The following is a 20,300-nucleotide window of genomic DNA, read 5'->3' as shown; positions in this document are numbered from 1 at the left end:
TTATAATAATTTGTAATGGAACAAATCTAGTTTCTAATTGATTGTAATGGAATAAACGCTGTTTGTAATTGATTGCAATGGAAAAAATGTAGTGCAACATTGGAATGAAACAAAAGGTTGAACTATGGAGAGATTCTGTTCTTTCTGATTTTCATGTGCTATTGGACAGACTGTTCACCAGTACAATACTCATTTGTTACTTGTAAAGCCTTTCAAAAACAAATCAAGATACTGACTTCTAAAAGGATTGGAACAAGAGACTTTAAAGGTTTGAATTATGAGGAAAATTGACAAGAAATATTCGTCTGAATCCCCTCAAATGTAAAAGATTGAGGGACATTTTGTGGAAATGTTTAACATTAAATAATTAAACTATATGGGGAAGATGATAGCCTCCTGGTATTATGTCACTAGACTACTGACTTAAATACCCAAGTAATGTTCTGTGTATCTTTGGAATGCTCAACATCAAAAAGACGCTCAATCAAGAATGTTTAGAACCAGAGGTGCACAGATTTTTGGCCACTAAGGGAATTAAGGATTACAAGGTTGGGCAGGAAGGTGACTGGAGGTAGAGATTCAGTCATGATCCTATTGAATACTGCAGTTGGTTCGAGGGGTGAACCAGGTCAGTCGTGCTTCTACTTCTGAATGCGGAATATTTAAGTGCAAGGTTAAAACTGATGGGTCAGTTAGCCTTCGACATACCGATGTTAGAAGCTTCTGAAAGAGAGGATATTCCCCATAACCACCCCAACACCTAATAATGAGCACTGTTATAAACATATTTACCTGCAGCATCTATCGCCATGACATCGACTCCATGAGACAACATTGCATTGATGCAGGGAACATCTCCTTTAGCAGCCGCCACATGGAAACTGAGAAGGAATAGAAAGCGAAGAGAGAAGTTCAATTCTAAACCACAAGCAGCATACTTTCACATGTTGATATATGGCCAGTTTTGTTTTTTTTTAAAATGTACTGCTATCATTCTACACACTGCTCTGAAGAGTCACCTAGACTCGAAAAGTTAGCTTGCTCTCTCTCTCTCCACAGATGTCACCTGACCCGCTATGATTTCCAGCATTTTTTGGTCTCAGTATCATTTTACACGTTTCCTCTTGAAAAAGGTCCAAGCTGACAAGTGGCTTCCACCACACTTTTACCCTTGACCAGAGTCTTCTGTTTGAACTCAAAAACAGAGTCAGGGTCAAACTACATAATATCAACAACTACTTCAGACATAGTGAAGACTTAAATCAAGATTAAAACCAACAGCCACAAGGACAGAACTGGAGAGAATCAAATTTGGAGGGCTTTCTCTGATTTCAGTTTGTCAACTGCCTTTCTTTCTGAGGGAGAAATGCCCAGAGACAATACTTGCACAAGATCACAAAAAAAAAGTCCAACACTGAAAAACTTCTTCCTTTTTAAAAAGTTGATTCACGACAATTTGGAACAGTCAAATCCCCCATCACTAATGATCCATTTGAGGCCATATTTATTCCAAGAACAGCATAACTAAATTGAGAATACCAAACTGGCATAAGCATGAGCCAGGCCTTACTAACACTAGAAACTGACTAAGCACTCCTTTTGGGATGACAGCATTACACTGGAGGAATTTTCAATTATTACATCCCAGCTAGAGTTCGTAGTGTTTAATAAAATAAATCCTTGACAAAATACCCAAATGTTAAGCACCAAGAATTCCATCTGCAGCAGTTTCACTAAATAGGCCCATCATTATGAAATGATGTTATTATTCAGCTTGCAGCTTGTCATATAATTATCTACACAAATAGACAAACAACCACTTAACTAGGTCAGTGTCAAGAATGCGTCTGCTTTTTGCCAAGTAATTGAACTTTTCAAAGTGAATTTCTTTGGAAAAACTAATTCTTTCAAAATCTATATTACCTATAAATCAGTCTCTCTCGAGGGAAAATAAAAACTTATTTAAAGTTCCCTCTTGATATTTTACAGCAAACCCATCAACATTAAATCTTTACTAACATTAGTAATTACAGAATTACTCGTTAAAATGAACCCAAGGTTACTAACCAAGCTTCAGCCTGTCTGAAAGTTCTGGCTTGCAATTCATGACATGTCTCATGCTTACTTCAAGAAAAATCTTGAATTCATTACAATTTTCTTTAAATGTCAAGTGAGGGAAGAGTCACAATTCTGCAAACATTGCATTCATACCCCCTATATAATATTTCTAACCCACCACTCTCCTGAACCAGCTCAGCTCTCCTCTAATCTGGCCAGCCTGCCCACAGCCCACGGCTTCCACTGAACTTGTTGCTCTTTGGAAGCAGAAGAAAATATTATTTCTGCAGGTTGTGGCGTTTACAATTATGGACCTATGTATAAAGATTCAAGCCAGACCTTTCAGCAGTGAGGTTAGGGAATATTATTTCATACACAGTGGGCAAAATCTGAACCACTTGGACAAAAGGCAATTAAGGCAGGCTGGGTGGCACTGCTGTCTCACAACACCAGGGACCTGGGTTCAACTCAATCCTTCAGTGACTGTGCAAACTCCACACAGGTATTCTCTCTGTGCCTGCGTGGGTTTCCTCCGGGAATTCCAGATTCCTCCAACAGTCCAAAGATTACAGCTAAATTGGAAGGGGACTGGCAGGGAAATTTGCGAGAGCTGCTCGGGAGGATTTAAACTAGTAAGGTGGGGGGGTGCGCAACCCAGGGAGATAGTGAGGAAAGAGATCGATCTGAGACGGGTACAGCTGAGAACAGAAGTGAGTCAAACAGTCAGGGCAGGCAGGGACAAGGTAGGACTAATAAATTAAACTGCATTTATTTCAATGCAAGGGGCCTAACAGGGAAGGCAGATGAACTCAGGGCATGGTTAGGAACATGGGACTGGGATATCATAGCAATTACAGAAACATGGCTCAGGGATGGGCAGGACTAACAGCTTAATGTTCCAGGATACAAATGCTACAGGAAGGATAGAAAGGGAGGCAAGAGAGGAGGGGGAGTGGCATTTTTGATAAGGGATAGCATTACAGCTGTGCTGAGGGAGGATATTCATGGAAATACATCCAGGGAAGTTATTTGGGTGGAACCGAGAAATAAGAAAGGGATGATCACATTATTGGGATTGTGTTATAGACCCCCCACCCCCCCAATAACCAGAGGGAAATTGAGAAACAAACTTGTAAGGAGATCTCAGCTATCTGTAAGAATAATAGGGTAGTTATGAAAGGGGATTTTAATTTCCAAACATCGACTGGGTCTCTTGATGTACCTACTAGAGAAGGTGCAAAACTTGACCTACTCTTGGGAAATAAGGCAGGGCAGGTGACTGAGGTGTCAGGCGGGGAGCACTTTGGGGCCAACGACCATAATTCTATTTGTTTTAAAATAGTGATGGAAAAGGATAGACCAGATCTAAACGTTGAAGTTCTAAATTGCAGAAAGGCCAATTTTGACAGTATTAGGCAAGAACCTTCGAAAGTTAATTGGGGGTAAGTGTTTGCAGGTAAAGGGACGGCTGGAAAATAGGAAACCATCAGAAATGTGACAATGAGAATCCAGAGACAGTATATTCCTGTTATGGTGAAAGGGAAGGCTGGTAGGTGTAGGGAATGCGGGATGACTAAAGAAATTGAGGATTTGGTTAAGAAAAAGAAGGAAGCCTGTCAGGCACATACAGGATGGATCGAGAGAGTCCTTAGAAGAGTATAAAGAAAGTAGGAGTATACTTAAGAAGGAAATCAGGAGGGCAAAAAGGGGACATGAGATAACTTTGGCAAATAGAATGGAGGAGAATCCAAAGAGTTTTTACAATACAGTAAGGACAAAAAAGGTAACAAGGGAGACAACAGGGCCCCTCAAAGATCAGTCTTTGTGTAGAACCACAGAAAATGGGAGAGATACTAAATGAGTATTTTGAATCAGTATTTACTGTGGAAAAGGATATGGAAGATATAGACTGGAGGGAAATAGATGGTGACATCTTGCAAAATGTCTAGATTACAGAGGAGGAAGTGCTGGATGTCTTGAAATGGTTAAAGATGGATAAATCCCCAGGACCTAGATCAGGTGTACCCAAGAACTCTGTGGGAAGCTAGAGAAGTGATTGCTGGGCCTCTTGGTGAGATATTTGTATCATTGATAGTCACAGGTGAGGTGCCGGAAGACTGGAGGTTGGCAAACGTGGTGCCACTGTTTAAAAAGATGGTAAGGGCAAGCCAGGGAACTATAGACCAGTGAGCCTGACCTCGGTGGTGGGCAAGTTGTTGGAGGGAATCCTGCGGGACAGGATGTACATGTATTTGGAAAGGCAAGGACCGATTCGGGATAGTCAACATGGCTTTGTGGGTGGAAAATCATGTCTCACAAACTTGACTGAGTTTTTTGAAGTAGTAACAATAAGGATTGATGAGGGCAGAATGGTAGATGTGATCTATATGGACTTCAGTAAGGTGTTCGACAAAGTTCCCCATGGGAGACTGATTAGCAAGGTTAGATCTCATGGAATACAGGGAGAACTAGCCATTTGGATGCAGAACTGGCTCAAAGGTAGAAGACAGAGGATGGTAGTGGAGGGTTGTTTTTCAGACTGGAGGCCTGTGACCAGTGGAGCACCACAAGGATCGGTGCTGGGCCCTCTACTTTTTGTTATTTACATAAATGATTTGGATGCGAGCATAAGAGGTGTAGTTAGCAAGTTTGCAGATGACACCAAAATTGGAGGTGTAGTGGATAGCGAAGAGGGTTACCTTAGATTACAACAGGATCTTGATCAGATGGATCAATGGGCTGAAAAGTGGCAGATGGAGTTTAACTCAGATAAAGGCGAGGTGCTGCATTTTGGGAAAGCAAATCTTAGCAGGACATCTACACTTCGTGGTAAGGTCCTAGGGAGTGTTGCTGAACAAAGAGACCTTGGAGTGCAGGTTCATAGCTCCTTGAAAGTGGAGTCACAGGTAGATAGGATAGTGAAGGCAGCGTTTAGTATGCTTTCCTTTATTGGTCAGAGTATTGAGTACAGGAGTTAGGACATCATGTTGCAGCTGTGTAGGACATTGGTTAGGCCAGTGTTGGAATATTGCATGCAATTCTGGTCTCCTTCCTACTGGAAAGATGTTATGAAACTTGAAAGGGTTCAGAAAAGATTTACAAATATGTTGCCAGGGTTGGAGGATTTGAGCTACAGGGAGAGGCTGAACAGGCTGGGGCTGTTTGCCCTGGAACATCGGAGGCTAAGGGATGACCTTGTAGAAGTTGACAAAATTATGAGGGGCATGGATAGGATAAATAGGCAAAGTCTTTTCCCTGGGATTGGGGAGTCCAGAACTAGAGGGCATAGGTTTAGGGTGAGAGGGGAAAGATATAAAAGAGACCTAAGGGGTAACTTTTTCACACAGAGGGTGGTACGGGTATGGAATGAGCTACCAGAGAAACTGGTGGAGGCTGGTACAATTGTAACATTTAAGAGGCATTTGGATGGGTATATGAATAGGAAGGGTTTGGAGGGATATGGGTTGGGTCCTAGCAGGTGGGACTAGATTGGGTTGGGATATCTGGTTGGCATGGATGGGTTGGACCGAAAGATCTGTTTCCAAGCTATACATCTCTATGACTCTATGTGCAGGTTAAATGGACTGAACATGTTAAATTGCCAACAGTGTCTAGGGATGTTTAAGCTAGGTGGATTAACCATAGGAAAAGCAGGGTTACAAGGACACGATGGGGGGCTGGAATTGCGATGTTATTTGGAAGTTCAGTGCACACCCTGATGGGATAAATAGCCTCTTTCTGCACTGTAGAGAGATTCTATGAATTAACACTAGATCAGTTGTTACATTTTAAACTTAAGATCAAGAGTCTTTTGTTAACCAAATGGTGGCAGGGACACAAGCAAAGGTGGGTGTGGAGAATTGGGGCATAGTTCTGCCATTCAATCAGATCATGGTGCAAGAGGGCCTGGATGCCAACTGGTCTCTTCCTGTCCCAATTCTTCTCCATGGTGGTTCATTGCTGTGACATACCTGTCATGTCTTCCCATTGCCACCTGGCCCAATGCAGTCTACTAACCTTGATGCAAAACCTCTTCCCATTTACCAGGTGTTCATTGGAAACAATGCTATGAGTTACTTTGGCAGTGGGCCGCTCATGCCCCTTACAATCACATCATGTCTGAGGCTGCCAGGTAGGCAGGCAACAGGGAGAACACCCGCGGAATCATCTGTATGCCCCCTCCACCATCTGTCAGTGGGGATGGCCATGTTCTGCTCTGATCGTTACCCTATGGGTCATACACTGGAGGCTCAAGGAACAAATTCAGAGCAGGAGGAGGCCAATCAGCCCATCTAACCTATGCCACTTCATTAAGAGCATGGCTGATCCACTTCCTCCATATTCCCACCAGCCCCAATAATCTACTGTGCTCTTTTCTTTATCAAAATTTACATTGTTCTGTTTTGAAAATGTTCAGACTCTGCTTCCATTGCGTTTTGGAGGAAGAGAGTTCCAAAGTCTCTCAACCCTTTCAAACTTGCTTTCTACATGGTCCCTATCAAGATCCCTCAGGACTGTGTGTCAATCAAGTCACCTCTTACTGATCTGAACTCCAGTGGTTGCAAGCCGAGGAATTCTGCAGTCGTTCTCCATTTTATAATACTCTGATTATACCCCACAGCAAGTTGGATGATCAATAATAAAATGAACCATGCCTTTGTTACTTTCAGTCTTAGTTCCTCCATTATCCTTTAGTTTGAACTCATGCGAACTCTACTCAGTCCATCCTAACTCACTCTATGCCTTGTTCACCTCCTGCTCAGAGACCGACATTGGCATCCACTCAAGAAACACTGCAATTTCAAAATGCTCATCCTCGCTTTCCACCCACAATCATGGCCATTCCTATCGTCAATGTCCTCTAGCCGGCAACTTTGAGATATGTGCATTTGTCCAAGTCCGGTATCTTATTCAATTTAAGCTGTTGCACAATTGCTAGCGATGCCTTCAGCTGCCTGAAAGCTAAACTCTGGAAATCTCTTTTCAAACCTTTCAGCCTCAACATCTCTCCTCTTCCGAGATGCTGTGTAAAACTTAAATCTTTGATCAAGTTTTTGGTCAACTGACTCAGAACCACCTTCCTGTTTTGTTTGATAATGTTCTTGTGAAATACTTTGGGGAATTGTATTGCATCAAAAAGGTGGTATACAAGCAAACGTTGTTGTAATAGAGCAAGGTTTACACTTTACCCAAACTGGACACAGACTCTCTTTTTGAGGGTGTCACTGGCCAGGCCAGCATTTTATTGCCCATCCCTAATTGCCCAGAGGGCAGCTAAGAGTGAACCCCATTGCTGTGGGTCTGGAGTCATTTGTAGGCCAGTCCAGGTAAAGATGGCAGATTTCTTTCCTAAAGGACATTAGTGAACCAGATGGGGTTTTTTTCCAACAATCGACAATGGATTCCTGGTTATCATTAGATTCTTACTTTTAGATTTTACTGAGTTCAAATTACACCATCTGCCATGGTGGGATTCGAACCTGGGTCCCAGAGCATCACCTGGGTCTCTGGATTTAAACAGTCTAGCAATAATGCCACTAGGCCATTGCCCTCCCCAGTCGGAGGCAACACTCCATGTCCCTCTCATCACAAAAAGGTCCTTGAAAACCATTACAGAGAATAAATCAGTGGCACAAAATTAATGATTTATCATCGTCATACTTAATAGCTTTGTTCCGTTCTTAACAATTTTTGTGTTTCACTTCATCATTTGTGATATTTCCCAGCTGGGAAACAGTGACTAGTGCTTCACAGAACAGCATATGTGGATCTGGAACCCAGTCTCACAAGAAACAATCAATCAATCAATCTACTGACAAATTAGAATTAAGCTGGTGTTAAATTTTTCATGATATTGTGCAGTATGAGCAAACATTGGATGAAACACGCAAGAGGTTTGGTGTCATTGCAGCTTTGACTGAAACACAGAGTTGGAAGATTCGAGAGCAGGAATGTGATCACAATTTTTCCGGATGACCAGTTGCTGACCTTAGCCAGGCCATTATGTTTCAAATTGTCCTTATTGCTGAATACGCAGTCACACAGACAATGAACAGATAAATCCAAGTCAACCATCCTCCCTTTAATGAGAGGGAGGGATGGGGAAAAAGGGCATGGTCAAGAGGGAAGAGGGAAAACGTGTGTAGGGTGAACACAGCTACAAGTTTTGAAAAGAGAGAATATAATATAAAATACATATTGACAAGTCTCCTAATTGAACAAGCAGCAAAGGAAGTGTGCACACACAGGATACTACAACATGCAGTTTCTGCAGTTCTACAAGTGTACAAACCAAACTCCAGAACACAGTTTATGAAGTAATAAGATCTTGGCTGCCAATGAAACAGATCTGTATGGAAACTGAAATTCAATACATTCTGAATTTGAACTGGGATGCTATGGGAAGCTAGGGAAGAAATTATGGGGTCTGCAGCAGTGATATTTGTCTCATCAATAGCCACGAGTTACAGACGCCAGAAGGCTGGCTAATGCTGTGTCATTATTTAAGAAAGGCTGTAAAGAAAAGCCAACAAACTACAGACCGGTGAGCCTGACATGGTAGGTAAGCTGTTGGAAAGGATTCTGAGAGACAGGAATTACATCCATTTGGAAAGGCAAGGACTAATGGGGGATAGTCAGAATGGCTTAAGGAGACATGATTTCTTATGCACAAACTTGAAGGAGTGACCAAGAGAACAGATGAAGGCAGAACGGTAGAAATTGTTGACATTGACTGTTGAACATTTTGTTGAAGTCTCTGAATGGTAGAGTGGTTAGTAAGGTTAAATCACATGGGACCCAGGGAGAGCTAGCTAATTGGATGCAAAACTGGATTGATGGTTAGAGACAGGGTGGTGACAGAGGGTTACTGTTCAGACTAGAGGTCGATGACCAGCAGTGTGCTGCAAGGATAGTCAGTCACACAGTCAGAGATGTACAGCACAGAAACAGACCCTTCAGTCCAACTAGCCCATGCTGACTAGATATCCTGAATTAATTAATTAATTAATTAATTAATCTAGCCCATTTGCCAGCATGTATCCCATATCCCAACAAAACCCTTTCCTATTCATAAACCCATGCAGATGCCTTTTAAATATTGTAACTGTACCAGCCGCCTCCACTTCCTCTGGCAGTTCATTCCATACATGTACTACCCTCTGTGTGAAAAAGTTACCCCTCAGGTCCCTTTTACCCTGTATATCTTTTCCCTTAAAACTATGCCCTCTAGATTTGGACTCCCCCATCCAAAAGACCTTGGTTATACACACTATCAATGCCCCTCATGATTTTATAAATCTCTATATGGTTACTCTCAGCTACTAATGCTCCAGGGAAAACAGTCCCAGCCTATTTTGTCTCTCGCTATAACTCAAATCCTCCAACCCTGGCAATTTCTTGTAACTCTTTCCTGCACCCTTTCAAGGTTCTCTTCATATTTCCCATTGCAGGGAGAGTAGTACTGAATACAGTATTCCAAACAGTAATCTCTGTGATTGTTCATTTTTAGAAACAATTTAGATGAGAATGTAGGAGGCACAGTCAGTAAGTTTGCAGAGGTGGTGGTGTAGTGGATAGTGAGGGTAACTAAAAGTACAATGAGACCTTGGCCAACTGGGCCAATGGGCCAAGGACTGGCAGATGGAAGTTTAATTTAGATAAGTGCAAGATGTTGCAAATTACTTAGGCAAGCCAGGGCAGGACTTAGAGTTCATGGTGGGGCTCTGGGGAGTATTGTTGAACAGAGATATCAAGGGGTGGAAGTACATAGTTCCTTGGAATTGGTGTTATGAGTGAAGAAAGCATTTGGCACCCTTGCTTTCAGAGGTCAGAGCACTGAGTACAGGAGTTGGAACGTCATGTTATGGCTGTACAAGACATAGGTAAGGTCACATTTGGAGCACTGCATACCATTCTGGTTGACCTGCTATAGGAAGGATGCTATTAAATTGGAAAGGGTACAAAAAGATTTACAAGCATGTTACTGAGACTGGAAGGTTTTAATTATAAGGAGAGACTGGATAGGCTGGGACTTTTTTCCCTGGAGCATCAAAAGCCATGAGGGTGACCTTATCGAGGTTTAGAAAATCACAAGGGACAGATGAATAACCAAGATCTTTGCCCCTGGGTAGGGGAGTCCAAAATTAAAGGGCATAGATTCAAGATGAGAGGGAAAAGATTTATAAATGACTTGGATGAGAAAGTAGAAGGGTGATAGTAGAGTCAGATACATTAGGGACATTGAAGGAACTATTGGATAAGCACATGGATGATATTACAAAGAAGGGTATGTAGGTTAGTCTGATCTTAGAGTAGGACAAAAGGTTGGCACAACATTGAGAGCCAAATGGCCTGTACTGTGCCGTACTGTTCTATGTTCTATTTATAAGGGATCTGAAGGGCAATGTTATCGTGCAGAGGGTGCTGCATGTATGGAATGAGCTGCCAGAAGAAATGGTAGGGGTGGATACAGCTACAACATTTAAAAGGGACCTGGATGGGGATCTGAATAAGAAGGGTTTAAGAGGGCTATGGGTCAAGTGCTGGCAAATGGGACAATTTCAGGAAACCTGGCCAGCATGGACGAGTTGGGCCGAAGGGTCTGTTTCCGTGCTATATGACTCCACATGCTGGAGCAACACTTTTCAATGGGTACTTACGCTGATCGGCCTTCCACATCCAACTTAGTGCAGACTATTCCTCTTTTGGCAAGAACAGATGTAACTTTATCCGCATCTCCCTTCTCCACTGCCTTCATCAACCGATCATCGTATTTGCTCCAATCTGAAGTCTGCTTTAAAAACAAGAATATTGCATTAAATATTTGATACAGTGATGGATCTGTAACATCTCAGTTTGATGATGAAACATGGAGTATATCTATCCCACATTCCGGAGCTTCCCTTGCATGCAATTTCAAGCTAGATATCAGCACCTGTTTCCTCCGGTCTTAGCCGGAATCTGACATGTGCGAGAATTAATAGCTCATCATTACACGCAACCACTCAACAAGATAGAAAGACACACTGGCAACAGATGGACTCTTGTACAAATACAGTCCAATGACCAAATGACATTCGCACAGTTCAACTGTCCCAGTCATCCCAGCTTCTCTTTCCCCCAGTTCCCTTCGATGCTCCTTCCCGGCACACCGTTGCATGCACTTCTCACCAAATTAACCAAATATCTGGACCCAAGTGACCAGCTGTGAATCCTGAAGAACTGCACGTGTCTTTCAAAGCAGCACTGACAGATGTGTGACACCAGGAACAAGTGGCACAGTCTACGGTACAGTCAAAACAGACATGTAGCCCAAATGGCTGATGCCTGAGTTTGCACTGCTCACAGGCTTCATCTCACAGCGATTCGGCCCATCAAGTCCACACCAACCCTGCAAACAGCATCCCACTCAGACCCACGCCTCTAACCTATCCCTGCATCCCTGCATTCCCTATGGCTAATCCACCTAACTTGCACATCCCTGAACACCATGGGTAATTTAGCATGGCCAATCCACCTGAACCTGCGCATCTTTAGAATGTGGGAGGAAACCCATGCAGACACTGGGAGAATGTGCAAGCTCCACAGAGACAGTCACCCGGTCGTCCATGCTGACCAGGTTTCCTGAAATTCTTGATTGAACCAGGGTCCCTGGTGATGTGACGCAGCAGTGCTAACCACTGAGCCACTCCTATATGTTCTCCTGTTGCTTTGTTCCTTAAGCACATGTGCTGTCCACCTTAAATACTATTTGAAGGAAAATATTCCTGTTGAGAGCACATACAGACTCGTTCAAGCCTGTAGTGATATTGTGCGTAGGAGGACAACCAGCTTTCTGGTCAAATGAGGAGCATCTCAAAGTTTTAATAGCTTGACTGAGCAAAACTTGATCATTGCTTGAGAAAATATTTTTTGTCAGAGCTTTTGTCTTACACTCGTCAGAATAATTCATAAGAAATACCAAAGAAAGTAAAAGCAGTATAAAGCAGTAAAAAGAATGAAAGGAAGTCCTTTGACAAAAATACTTAAATGTGAAGTTTATTGCACATGATCTACATTATCACAGAGACTATTAGGAGCACTAACAGCTCCTGGCTTGTCTCCTGCAAACTACTTCTCTACTCTCCTGTCAGGTCCCTGTGACATCATCACACTTGGTGATGCTTAGGGTACTCAGTCAAGTGTGGATACTTGCAAATCCAAGTACTCGGGTTCCTGGGTAACAACTGTATGAATTGAATTTCGACCTAGAAATATTAGTGACCACACATGAACATCCCCTCTTCTATCGCAGTCAAAAAACACAGTGAGGAGGGAGACAGTCCAGAGGAGATGAGGACAGTTGAGGACCATTTCTTATTTGGCTCCAAGCCCATCCTTCCCAATGCAGCTTTTGCATCTCAAATAGTAGCACTTCTGTCAGTTCTCACACGGACATAACCGCAGCACCCTAAGGACACATCATTACCTGCCAGTTTCTCTCATTGAAAAGACGCTCCGATACAGGGTGCTGAGTTTTCAAAGAGCCCACCCAACTTCACCTTTCTAATATTTTCACCTCACCCCACAAGGAACACTGTTATCAACACGGCCCTATCAGATGTGGAACAGACGTTTCCAAACTTCCTGTAATTCACCACATTTTACCTGCACTTACATCTCTCACATTTGCCATTGGGTCCACTTTCTAGATGCTACCTCAGCTCGAGTCACAATTAAACCTACGATGAGCTTTCCACCAAGGACTGAGAGCACTGAATTCTAACATCACAACAACACAACTCAATGCTCTTCTTGCTGATGAGGGATTGGACAAAAAAAAATCTACAGGAAATGCTAGAAATACTCAGCGGGTCTAACAAGATGAAACAAAACAGAGGAGTGCATTCACCTCCAAACACTGAGCTGAACAGTCATATTGGATTCAAAGCTGTCAACTCTACTTCAGTATACACACATGCTGCCAGACCTGTTGAGTTTCTCCAACGTCTTGTTTTTATTTCTTACTTCCAGCATCCACAATAACTTGCATTTGTTCAACTTCTCTAATGTGCATTTTGTGTGTGACCCTAAGAACACAAGAGATAGGAACAGAAGTAGACCACTCAGTCCATCGAGTTTGCTCCACCTTTCAGGATCACGGCTGATCAGATGTTCCTTATTTCCACTTTTCCTCCTAACCTGGATTCTCTTACTGATTTGTTTTTTTAAATCAGTTTGTCCATCTCAGCCTTCATTACACCCACCAACCCGCAACAGCTCTGGGCAGAGCTCAACAGATTCACTGCTCTCAGAACCAGTCCCTGCTCATCTCAGTCATAACTAGACATCCTCTTACACTAAGATCATGTCCTCGGACCCCAATCTCTGTAAAGTTTATATTAATGCCATCACCTGTATTTTGTCTTGCATTGCACTGCATGACAATTCCCACTTACACTGCATCCTTGTTCCGGATGCCCTCAATCTGTTGACTTTAAAATCTTCTTCTGGCTTGCAAATGTCTATATCGCCTACACAACATTGTTCAGTATTTTTGTTAATGATTAGAGGTGTCAGCGAGTTTTGAGAAGATTTGTAGCTCAGGTTGAGGTTTTGGATGTAGGTTTGCTCGCTGAGTTGGAAGGTTCATTTCCAGACGTTTCATTACACTACTAGATAACATCTTCAGTGGGCCTCAGGCGAAGCACTGTTCATGATTCCTGCTTTCTACTTATAATGTTTGGATTTCTTTGGGCTGGTGATGTCATTTCCTGTGGTGAAGTCACTTCCTGTTCCTTTTCTCTGGGGGTGGTCGATGGGGTCTAACTATGTGTTTGTTGATAGAGTTCTGGTTGGATTGCCATGCTTCTAGAAATTCTCGTATATGTCTTTGTTTGGCTTGTCCAAGGATGGATGTGTTGTCCCAGTCGAAGTGGTGTTCTTCCTTATCTGTAAGTGAGGATACTAGTGAGAGAGGGTCATGTCTTTTTGTGGCTAATTATGTTCATGTATCCTGGTGGCTAGTTTTCTGCCTGTTTGTCCTGCATTGGACAAAACTAGAGGGCACAGGCTTATGGTGAGAGGAGAACAATTTAAAAAGGGACCTAAGGGGCAACTTTTCGCACAGAGGAAAAAGTGTACGTATGGAATGAGCTGCCAGAGGAGGTAGTGGAGGCTAGTACAATTTCAACATTTAAGAGACATCTGGATGGGTATATGAATAGGACGGGTTTAGAATGATTTGGGCCAAGTGCTAGCAAAGGAGACCAGATTAATTTAGGATATCTGGTCAGCATGGATGAGTTGGATTGAAGGGCTTGTTTCTTTGTTGGACATCTCTAGGACTCATATTTCAGCAAGCATCCCATTATTCCAATAACTATGCTCCTTAGTTTGGAGATTTCTCCACGAGTATGGAATGTTTTCTCAACATGTATCCAGCAAGCCCCCTCACATTCTTCTATATTTCGAGAAGAACACCTGTTATCCTTCTAAATTCTAATAAATAAAGGTCTAACCTGTTAATAACAGAGTGTTAATGTATTGGTCGGGGTGATACTGGTACAAATGATGTGGAATCAGTCTCAGCAGAAATAAGGAATCGCAAGGAAAATCCACGTGTGGGAGTCATCTGCCAGGCTCCAACCAGTTGCCTCACTGTCGGAGAAAGCAGTGAGCCGCATCCTCAAATCACTGTAGAGCCCAGGATACAGCTCCATATATATATCCAAACACTCAATGGAGTTAGAGTAGAAGTTTCATGATTTTGACCCAGCAAGATTGAAAACTTAGAATCATTGAATACCTATAGCATAGAAGCAAGCCATTTGGTTCCTCAACTCCACACCAACTCTAAAACAGCATCCCACTCACTCTCTACCCTATCCCTACAACCCTGCATATCCCATGGCTAATCCACCTGGTCTGCACATCCCTGCAGACTACAGGCAATTCAACATGGCCAATCCACCTAACCTGTACATCTTTGGACTACGGGAGGAAACCAGAGCACCCAGACGAAAACCACGCAGACACTGGAAGAATGTGCAAACTCCACACAGACAGTATAGAATCCCTGGTGCAGTGCGGCAGCAGTGCTAACCACTGAGCTAGCGTATCACCCTAGAGTCACAACAGGGTGCGTTGAATGTTAGGATGAGGTGAGTGGGGTTTGGATTCAGGAGGTTGTAGGAATGGATACACCTTGAAGTCTTTGCTGAGGTAAACTGGGATATGACAGTGAATGAACTGGGGAATTGAAACAGGCCTCGAAGTTTAATCCTTGAGGGAACAGGAAACCATATAGATGAACACAGTGAAAGATGGGATGTAGATGCTAGCATGGCAGCAGTTCAATGTCTGTCCCATGAATCTTACAGCGATAACGTGTATTCTTAAATCACCTTTAAACAAAGCAATTTGTGACAGCACGGTGGCTCAGTGGTTCACACTGCAGCCTCACAGCACCAAGGACCTGGGATCAATTCCAGCCTCGGGTGACTGTCTACGTGGAGTTTACACATTCTCCCCGTGTCTGCGTGGGTTTCCTCCGGGTGCTCTATTTCCTCCCACAGTCCAAAGATGTGTAGGTCAGGTGAATTGGCCATGCTAAAATTGCCCATAGTGTTAGGTGCATTAGTCAGAGGGAAATGGGTCTGGGTGGGTTACTCTTCGGAGGGTCGGTGTGGACTGGTTGGGCCGAAGGGCCTGTTTCCACACTGTAGGGAATCTAATCTAAAATATATCCAAATACATTTTCACAGAGGAGAGCAGACAAAACCCAACATCAGGATACAGACAGACATAGGTGACTGTAGGAATTAAGGAATGTATCAAAAACGTGGGGAGCAAGCCTGAGCAAGCCAGGAGTGAATTAGCACAAAGGATATCAGGGACACGGGAAGCACAGGAACTGGAGGAACACAACAATCTGAGGGCTGCAGGGATGAAGGGCAGTCTGAGGAACAGTACCAGAAATCCTCCAAATTCCAAAAGGTGACAATGTGTTACTTTGTCCCAAAGTGAACTACCCTACCTGTTTTTAATCAATAAGACAAGTTCAAAAGCCAATTAAAAAGTGCAACTTCACGCTGGTCATGTCTTGGAACTTTTGACAGCCATGACGATTTTTCTTTCTGCTGCTAGTTTTATTTCTAATGTCTTAAGCCTTCATTCAAAGGGATCCAAAATTATTGACTGACACGTCTCTGCTTTTGCTTTCTGTTCTGGTGACCCTTTAGTCAGTGTCTCTGGTTTCAGTCTGCTGCTGCTCTGAATGCAATTCAAATCCATTTTTAAGCAGCACAAATTATTAATACTTATCTAAACCCAGCCAACAGAAATAAAAGATAATCCATCATAGGAACAGGAGGCAACCATTCAACACCTTGAACATATACAGCTATTTAAAGAGAACACAGCTGATGGCAGAAAACAGTCTTTCAGACTTCTACTGCCCAGTTATACGAGGGCTCTTCCAGCCATCACCCCAAAATGGCCTTGCTCAAACTATAACATCATGTCCCCTTGTTCTGGGCTCTCTCTCACCAAAGGAGATGGTTTCATCCAAACTTTTGAATCTTTTAATTATACTTTAAACAACAGCAGAGGGGGATGTGGTGGTGCAGTGGTAATGTCACTGGATTGGAAATCCAGAACCAAGATTAGAGTAGTGCTGGAAAAGTGCAGCAGGTCAGGCAGCGAGGACATGCAGGTCCTAGCCTCCTCCATCGCCATTCCCTCACCACCTGACATCTGGAGGAAGAATGCCTCATCTTCCCCCGGAACACTTCAATCCCAGAAATCAATGTGGACTTCATAGGTTTCCTCATTTCCCCTCCCCCCACCTTACCCCAATTCCAACCTTCCAGCCCAGCACCATCCTCATGACCTGTCCTACCTGCCAATATTCCTTCCCACCTATACGCTCCACCCTCCTCTCCAACCTATCACCTTTATCCCCAACTCCATCCATCTACTGCACTTTTAGCTACCTTCTCCCCAGCCCCACCCCTTCCCATTTATCTCTCCACCCCCGAGGCTGCCAGCCTCATTCTTGATGAAGAGCTTTTGCCCGACATGTCGATTTTCCCGCTCCTCGAATGATGGCTTACCCGTTGAGCATTTTCAGCACCACTCTAATCTTGACGCTGATATCCAGCATCTGTGGTCCTCACTTCCACTTGGTGATCTAGAACCCCAGTCTAATGATCTGGGAATAAGATAGTCAAATCCCATTATGGTATATGGTGAAACCTGAACTCAAAACTCTGGGATAAAAAGGTAACCACAGTCAAAGGTCAGAGAAACCCATCCAGTTCACCAACTTTAGGGAAGGAAATCTGCCATCCTGACCTGGTCCGGACTAAATACGACTCCAAACCTACAGCAACGTTATTGACTCTTGATAATTCATTGGCAATTTGGGCTGGATAATCAGTTCTGGCTTAGCCAGCTACGTCCATACCCCATGAACAAAAAAAAGAAGAAAATGCATCAACAGGATCAGAGCTTTCCTCACCCAACCTTTGTCCTGTGAAGTGCTGGTGAACCAACCATTACAACAGAAATATCCAGAAGATCTGCAGAGGCTATAAATCAGAAACAAAAACAGAAATTGTTGGAAAAGCTCAGCAGGTCTGCCAACATCTGTGGAGAGAATTCAGAGTTAACGTTTCGGGTCGACTGATCGTTTCTCAGAAGGGCACTGACACTTATAAGTTTCTAAGCTGCAATCATGGAGACACCCAGGATTCTAAAAGAAAGATTATTTCTCCTCCATCCCACTGTTATGGATTCAGTTGATATGGAATAGCTTTACAGAAACTTAATGAAAACAAGCTGTGTTTCCGACTTCATCAACGTGTTTTTTTTTCCATACTTTCAGTGGATGTAGGAGTTACTGGCAACACCAGTTTCTCATCCCTTGAATGCCCTTGAATGGAATGGCTTGCTCAGCCATTTCAGATTCAACCACATTACGGAGAGTCAGGAGTCACATGTAGGCCAGATTGGGCAAGAATGGCAGATTTCCTTCTCTAATGGACAATGAGTCAGATGGCATTTCACAATCCATGGTAGTTTCAAGGTTGTCATTACTGAGGCTAATTTTCAAATCCAACTTTGTCAATTAAATGCAACTTCCACCAGCTGCCCCGGTGGGATTTGAACACATGCCCTCAAGGTTTTTAATTTGGGCCTTTCGATTCCCAGTCTAGTGATAACAACACAATACCATCACCTTCCCAATGTCCTAACTTGTGAGTGTTGCTTTAGAAATGAAAAGATTTATTTCCCATCATTTACAAATCTTCCCCCTTCTCTACTGAGGGATTTAAATCTCAGTCAGCTCAGAGTCCACATATACCTGTTGATATTCTTTACCTCAGTGACCATCAGCAGGTAATCAACTATTTACCTGCAGGGAGTAATTACTGTGAATGTCCAAGATCAGGATTGGACTCAACAAAGACTCACATCAGGAACTAACAATGTAACAAATTAACTCCCTGCCACTACACAGACACGTGTACAACTCACAGACACTAAAACTCAAGGGATAATGCGACAGTGTCAGAGCGGGGAAATGCATTCACTCATTGAACCCATGGGATGGTGGAGTATGTGTGTGTATATGCAAGTAATTCTGTGAGAAAGGGGAGATAGGGAAAGAGCGTTAAAGTTAACAAAAGGGTCTTGATTACTCAAGAAGTGCATCCAATAGCTGATGTGATATGTTATACACAGAAACACAAAAATAGAAGCAAGAGTTGGCCATTCAGCACTGCTGTGCAATTTTTTATGATCGTGGCTGATCATCCAACTCAGCAGACTGTTTCCACATCCCCCCTCCCCACCCCCACAGCCCCACGTTATCCAATGCTATCTTGAAATCATACAATGTTTTAGCCTTGACTGCCTTCTGTGCTAGTAAATTCTGCAGGCTCACCGCTCTCTGGATAAAGAAATTGTTGTTTTGTGTAGAATTGTTTTTTTTTAAGTTGAGGTAAAAAGCAATAGATTGGCTGCCCGTTCCTGACCCTGACCACTAAATAAGAAGAGAAAGGTATTTCCTCTGGTGCTCTTCTTACTCTCAGGATTCCAAAATAACTAGGAATGGAAGCATCAGAACTGTCATATTCAAGGTGACACCAACATGCAATAGACAATAGGTGCAGGAGTAGGCCATTCTGCCCTTCGAGCCAGCACCACCATTCATTATGATCATGGCTGGTCATCCTCAATCAGTATCCTGTTCCTGCCTTATCCCCATAACCCTTGATTCCACTATCTTTAAGAGCTCTATCCAACTCTTTCTTGAAAGTATCCAGAGACTGGGCCTCCACAGCCTTCTGGGGCAGAAGATTCCACACACCCACCACTCTGAGTGAAGAAGTTTCTCCTCAACTCTGTTCTAAATGGCCTACCCCTTATTTTTAAACTGTGTCCTCTGGTTCGGGACTCACCCATCAGCTGAAACATGCTTCCTGTCTCCAGATGTCCAATCCTTTAATAATCTTATACCTCTCAATCAGATCCCCTCTCATGCAAACAGCCATGGGGATTATTGCTGTATAAAAGTCAGTTCCAACCTGAAAGGGTTAAGAACTCATGTCACCAATGAGCTCCACCCATCGAGATACAAGGGTCTGTTTCTGGGGAGGAGCAAAACAGTTCTCTTTGTGTGCACCAGTGAGTGAAGTGCTTCCAACATTATCCTCAATGTTCACTAATTAAGCCACACGTTCTGTTTACATACTCCAAGTCGAGCCTGGTGTTTCACAGACAATCCTGCATCTGAGATGTAACCTAATTTGCCAATTATTAAATGTGCAATAAAGCTGTTTAGTGTTCATCAAGGTCGAACCATACTTCCACCTAAGAGGTCATGTGGAAACCCTTCCCAGCAAGTAACCTAGACCAACACCAGCAAGGAGGACTGCTGATGGTGAATCTAGGTGACATCTGACAAGATGGTGACTGCAGGTGAGGACTGACAAGATTAACAACAAGAAAGCTCCCTCTAAATATTGGGGGAGACACTGTTTTCTTCAATCACTTGATATAGTTTTTATTTATTTGTACACACCCATCCTCGAGCAAGCAGGACCTCCAACTGTGCAGTACTCCCTCAGTGCTGGGACTGCAACAAGCCGAGAGTGAGAGAGTGTATCTGTCTGTGTTCCTAATTGATCAAAGTTGCCTGTGTTGCATTTCCCCCTCCACCTTTATCCTTTTCCAGCTTTCACATACAAACTCCC

General features: G+C 43.1%; 1 protein-coding gene across 5 annotated transcripts in view; it reads right to left on the bottom strand.

Annotated features, from left to right (window-relative positions):
* LOC132834248 (uveal autoantigen with coiled-coil domains and ankyrin repeats protein-like) overlaps window positions 1-20,300 on the bottom strand; it is a 153,551-nt gene that overhangs the window by 72,736 nt on the left and 60,515 nt on the right. For 3 of the 5 annotated variants that reach the window (XM_060852925.1, XM_060852929.1, XM_060852927.1), the window contains exons 2-3: window positions 10,719-10,852; window positions 793-881 (exon numbers count right to left, since the gene is read on the bottom strand). In XM_060852925.1, coding sequence (XP_060708908.1) covers window positions 793-881; window positions 10,719-10,852 — 223 coding nt within the window. The remainder of the gene's footprint in view (window positions 1-792; window positions 882-10,718; window positions 10,853-20,300) is intronic. The other 2 variants (XM_060852926.1, XM_060852928.1) reach the window with 1 other exon arrangement.

Source organism: Hemiscyllium ocellatum, chromosome 39, assembly GCF_020745735.1.
Source record: "Hemiscyllium ocellatum isolate sHemOce1 chromosome 39, sHemOce1.pat.X.cur, whole genome shotgun sequence".
Classification (NCBI taxonomy): Eukaryota; Metazoa; Chordata; class Chondrichthyes; order Orectolobiformes; family Hemiscylliidae; genus Hemiscyllium; species Hemiscyllium ocellatum.
This window is presented reverse-complemented; position numbering and strand designations above follow the sequence as displayed.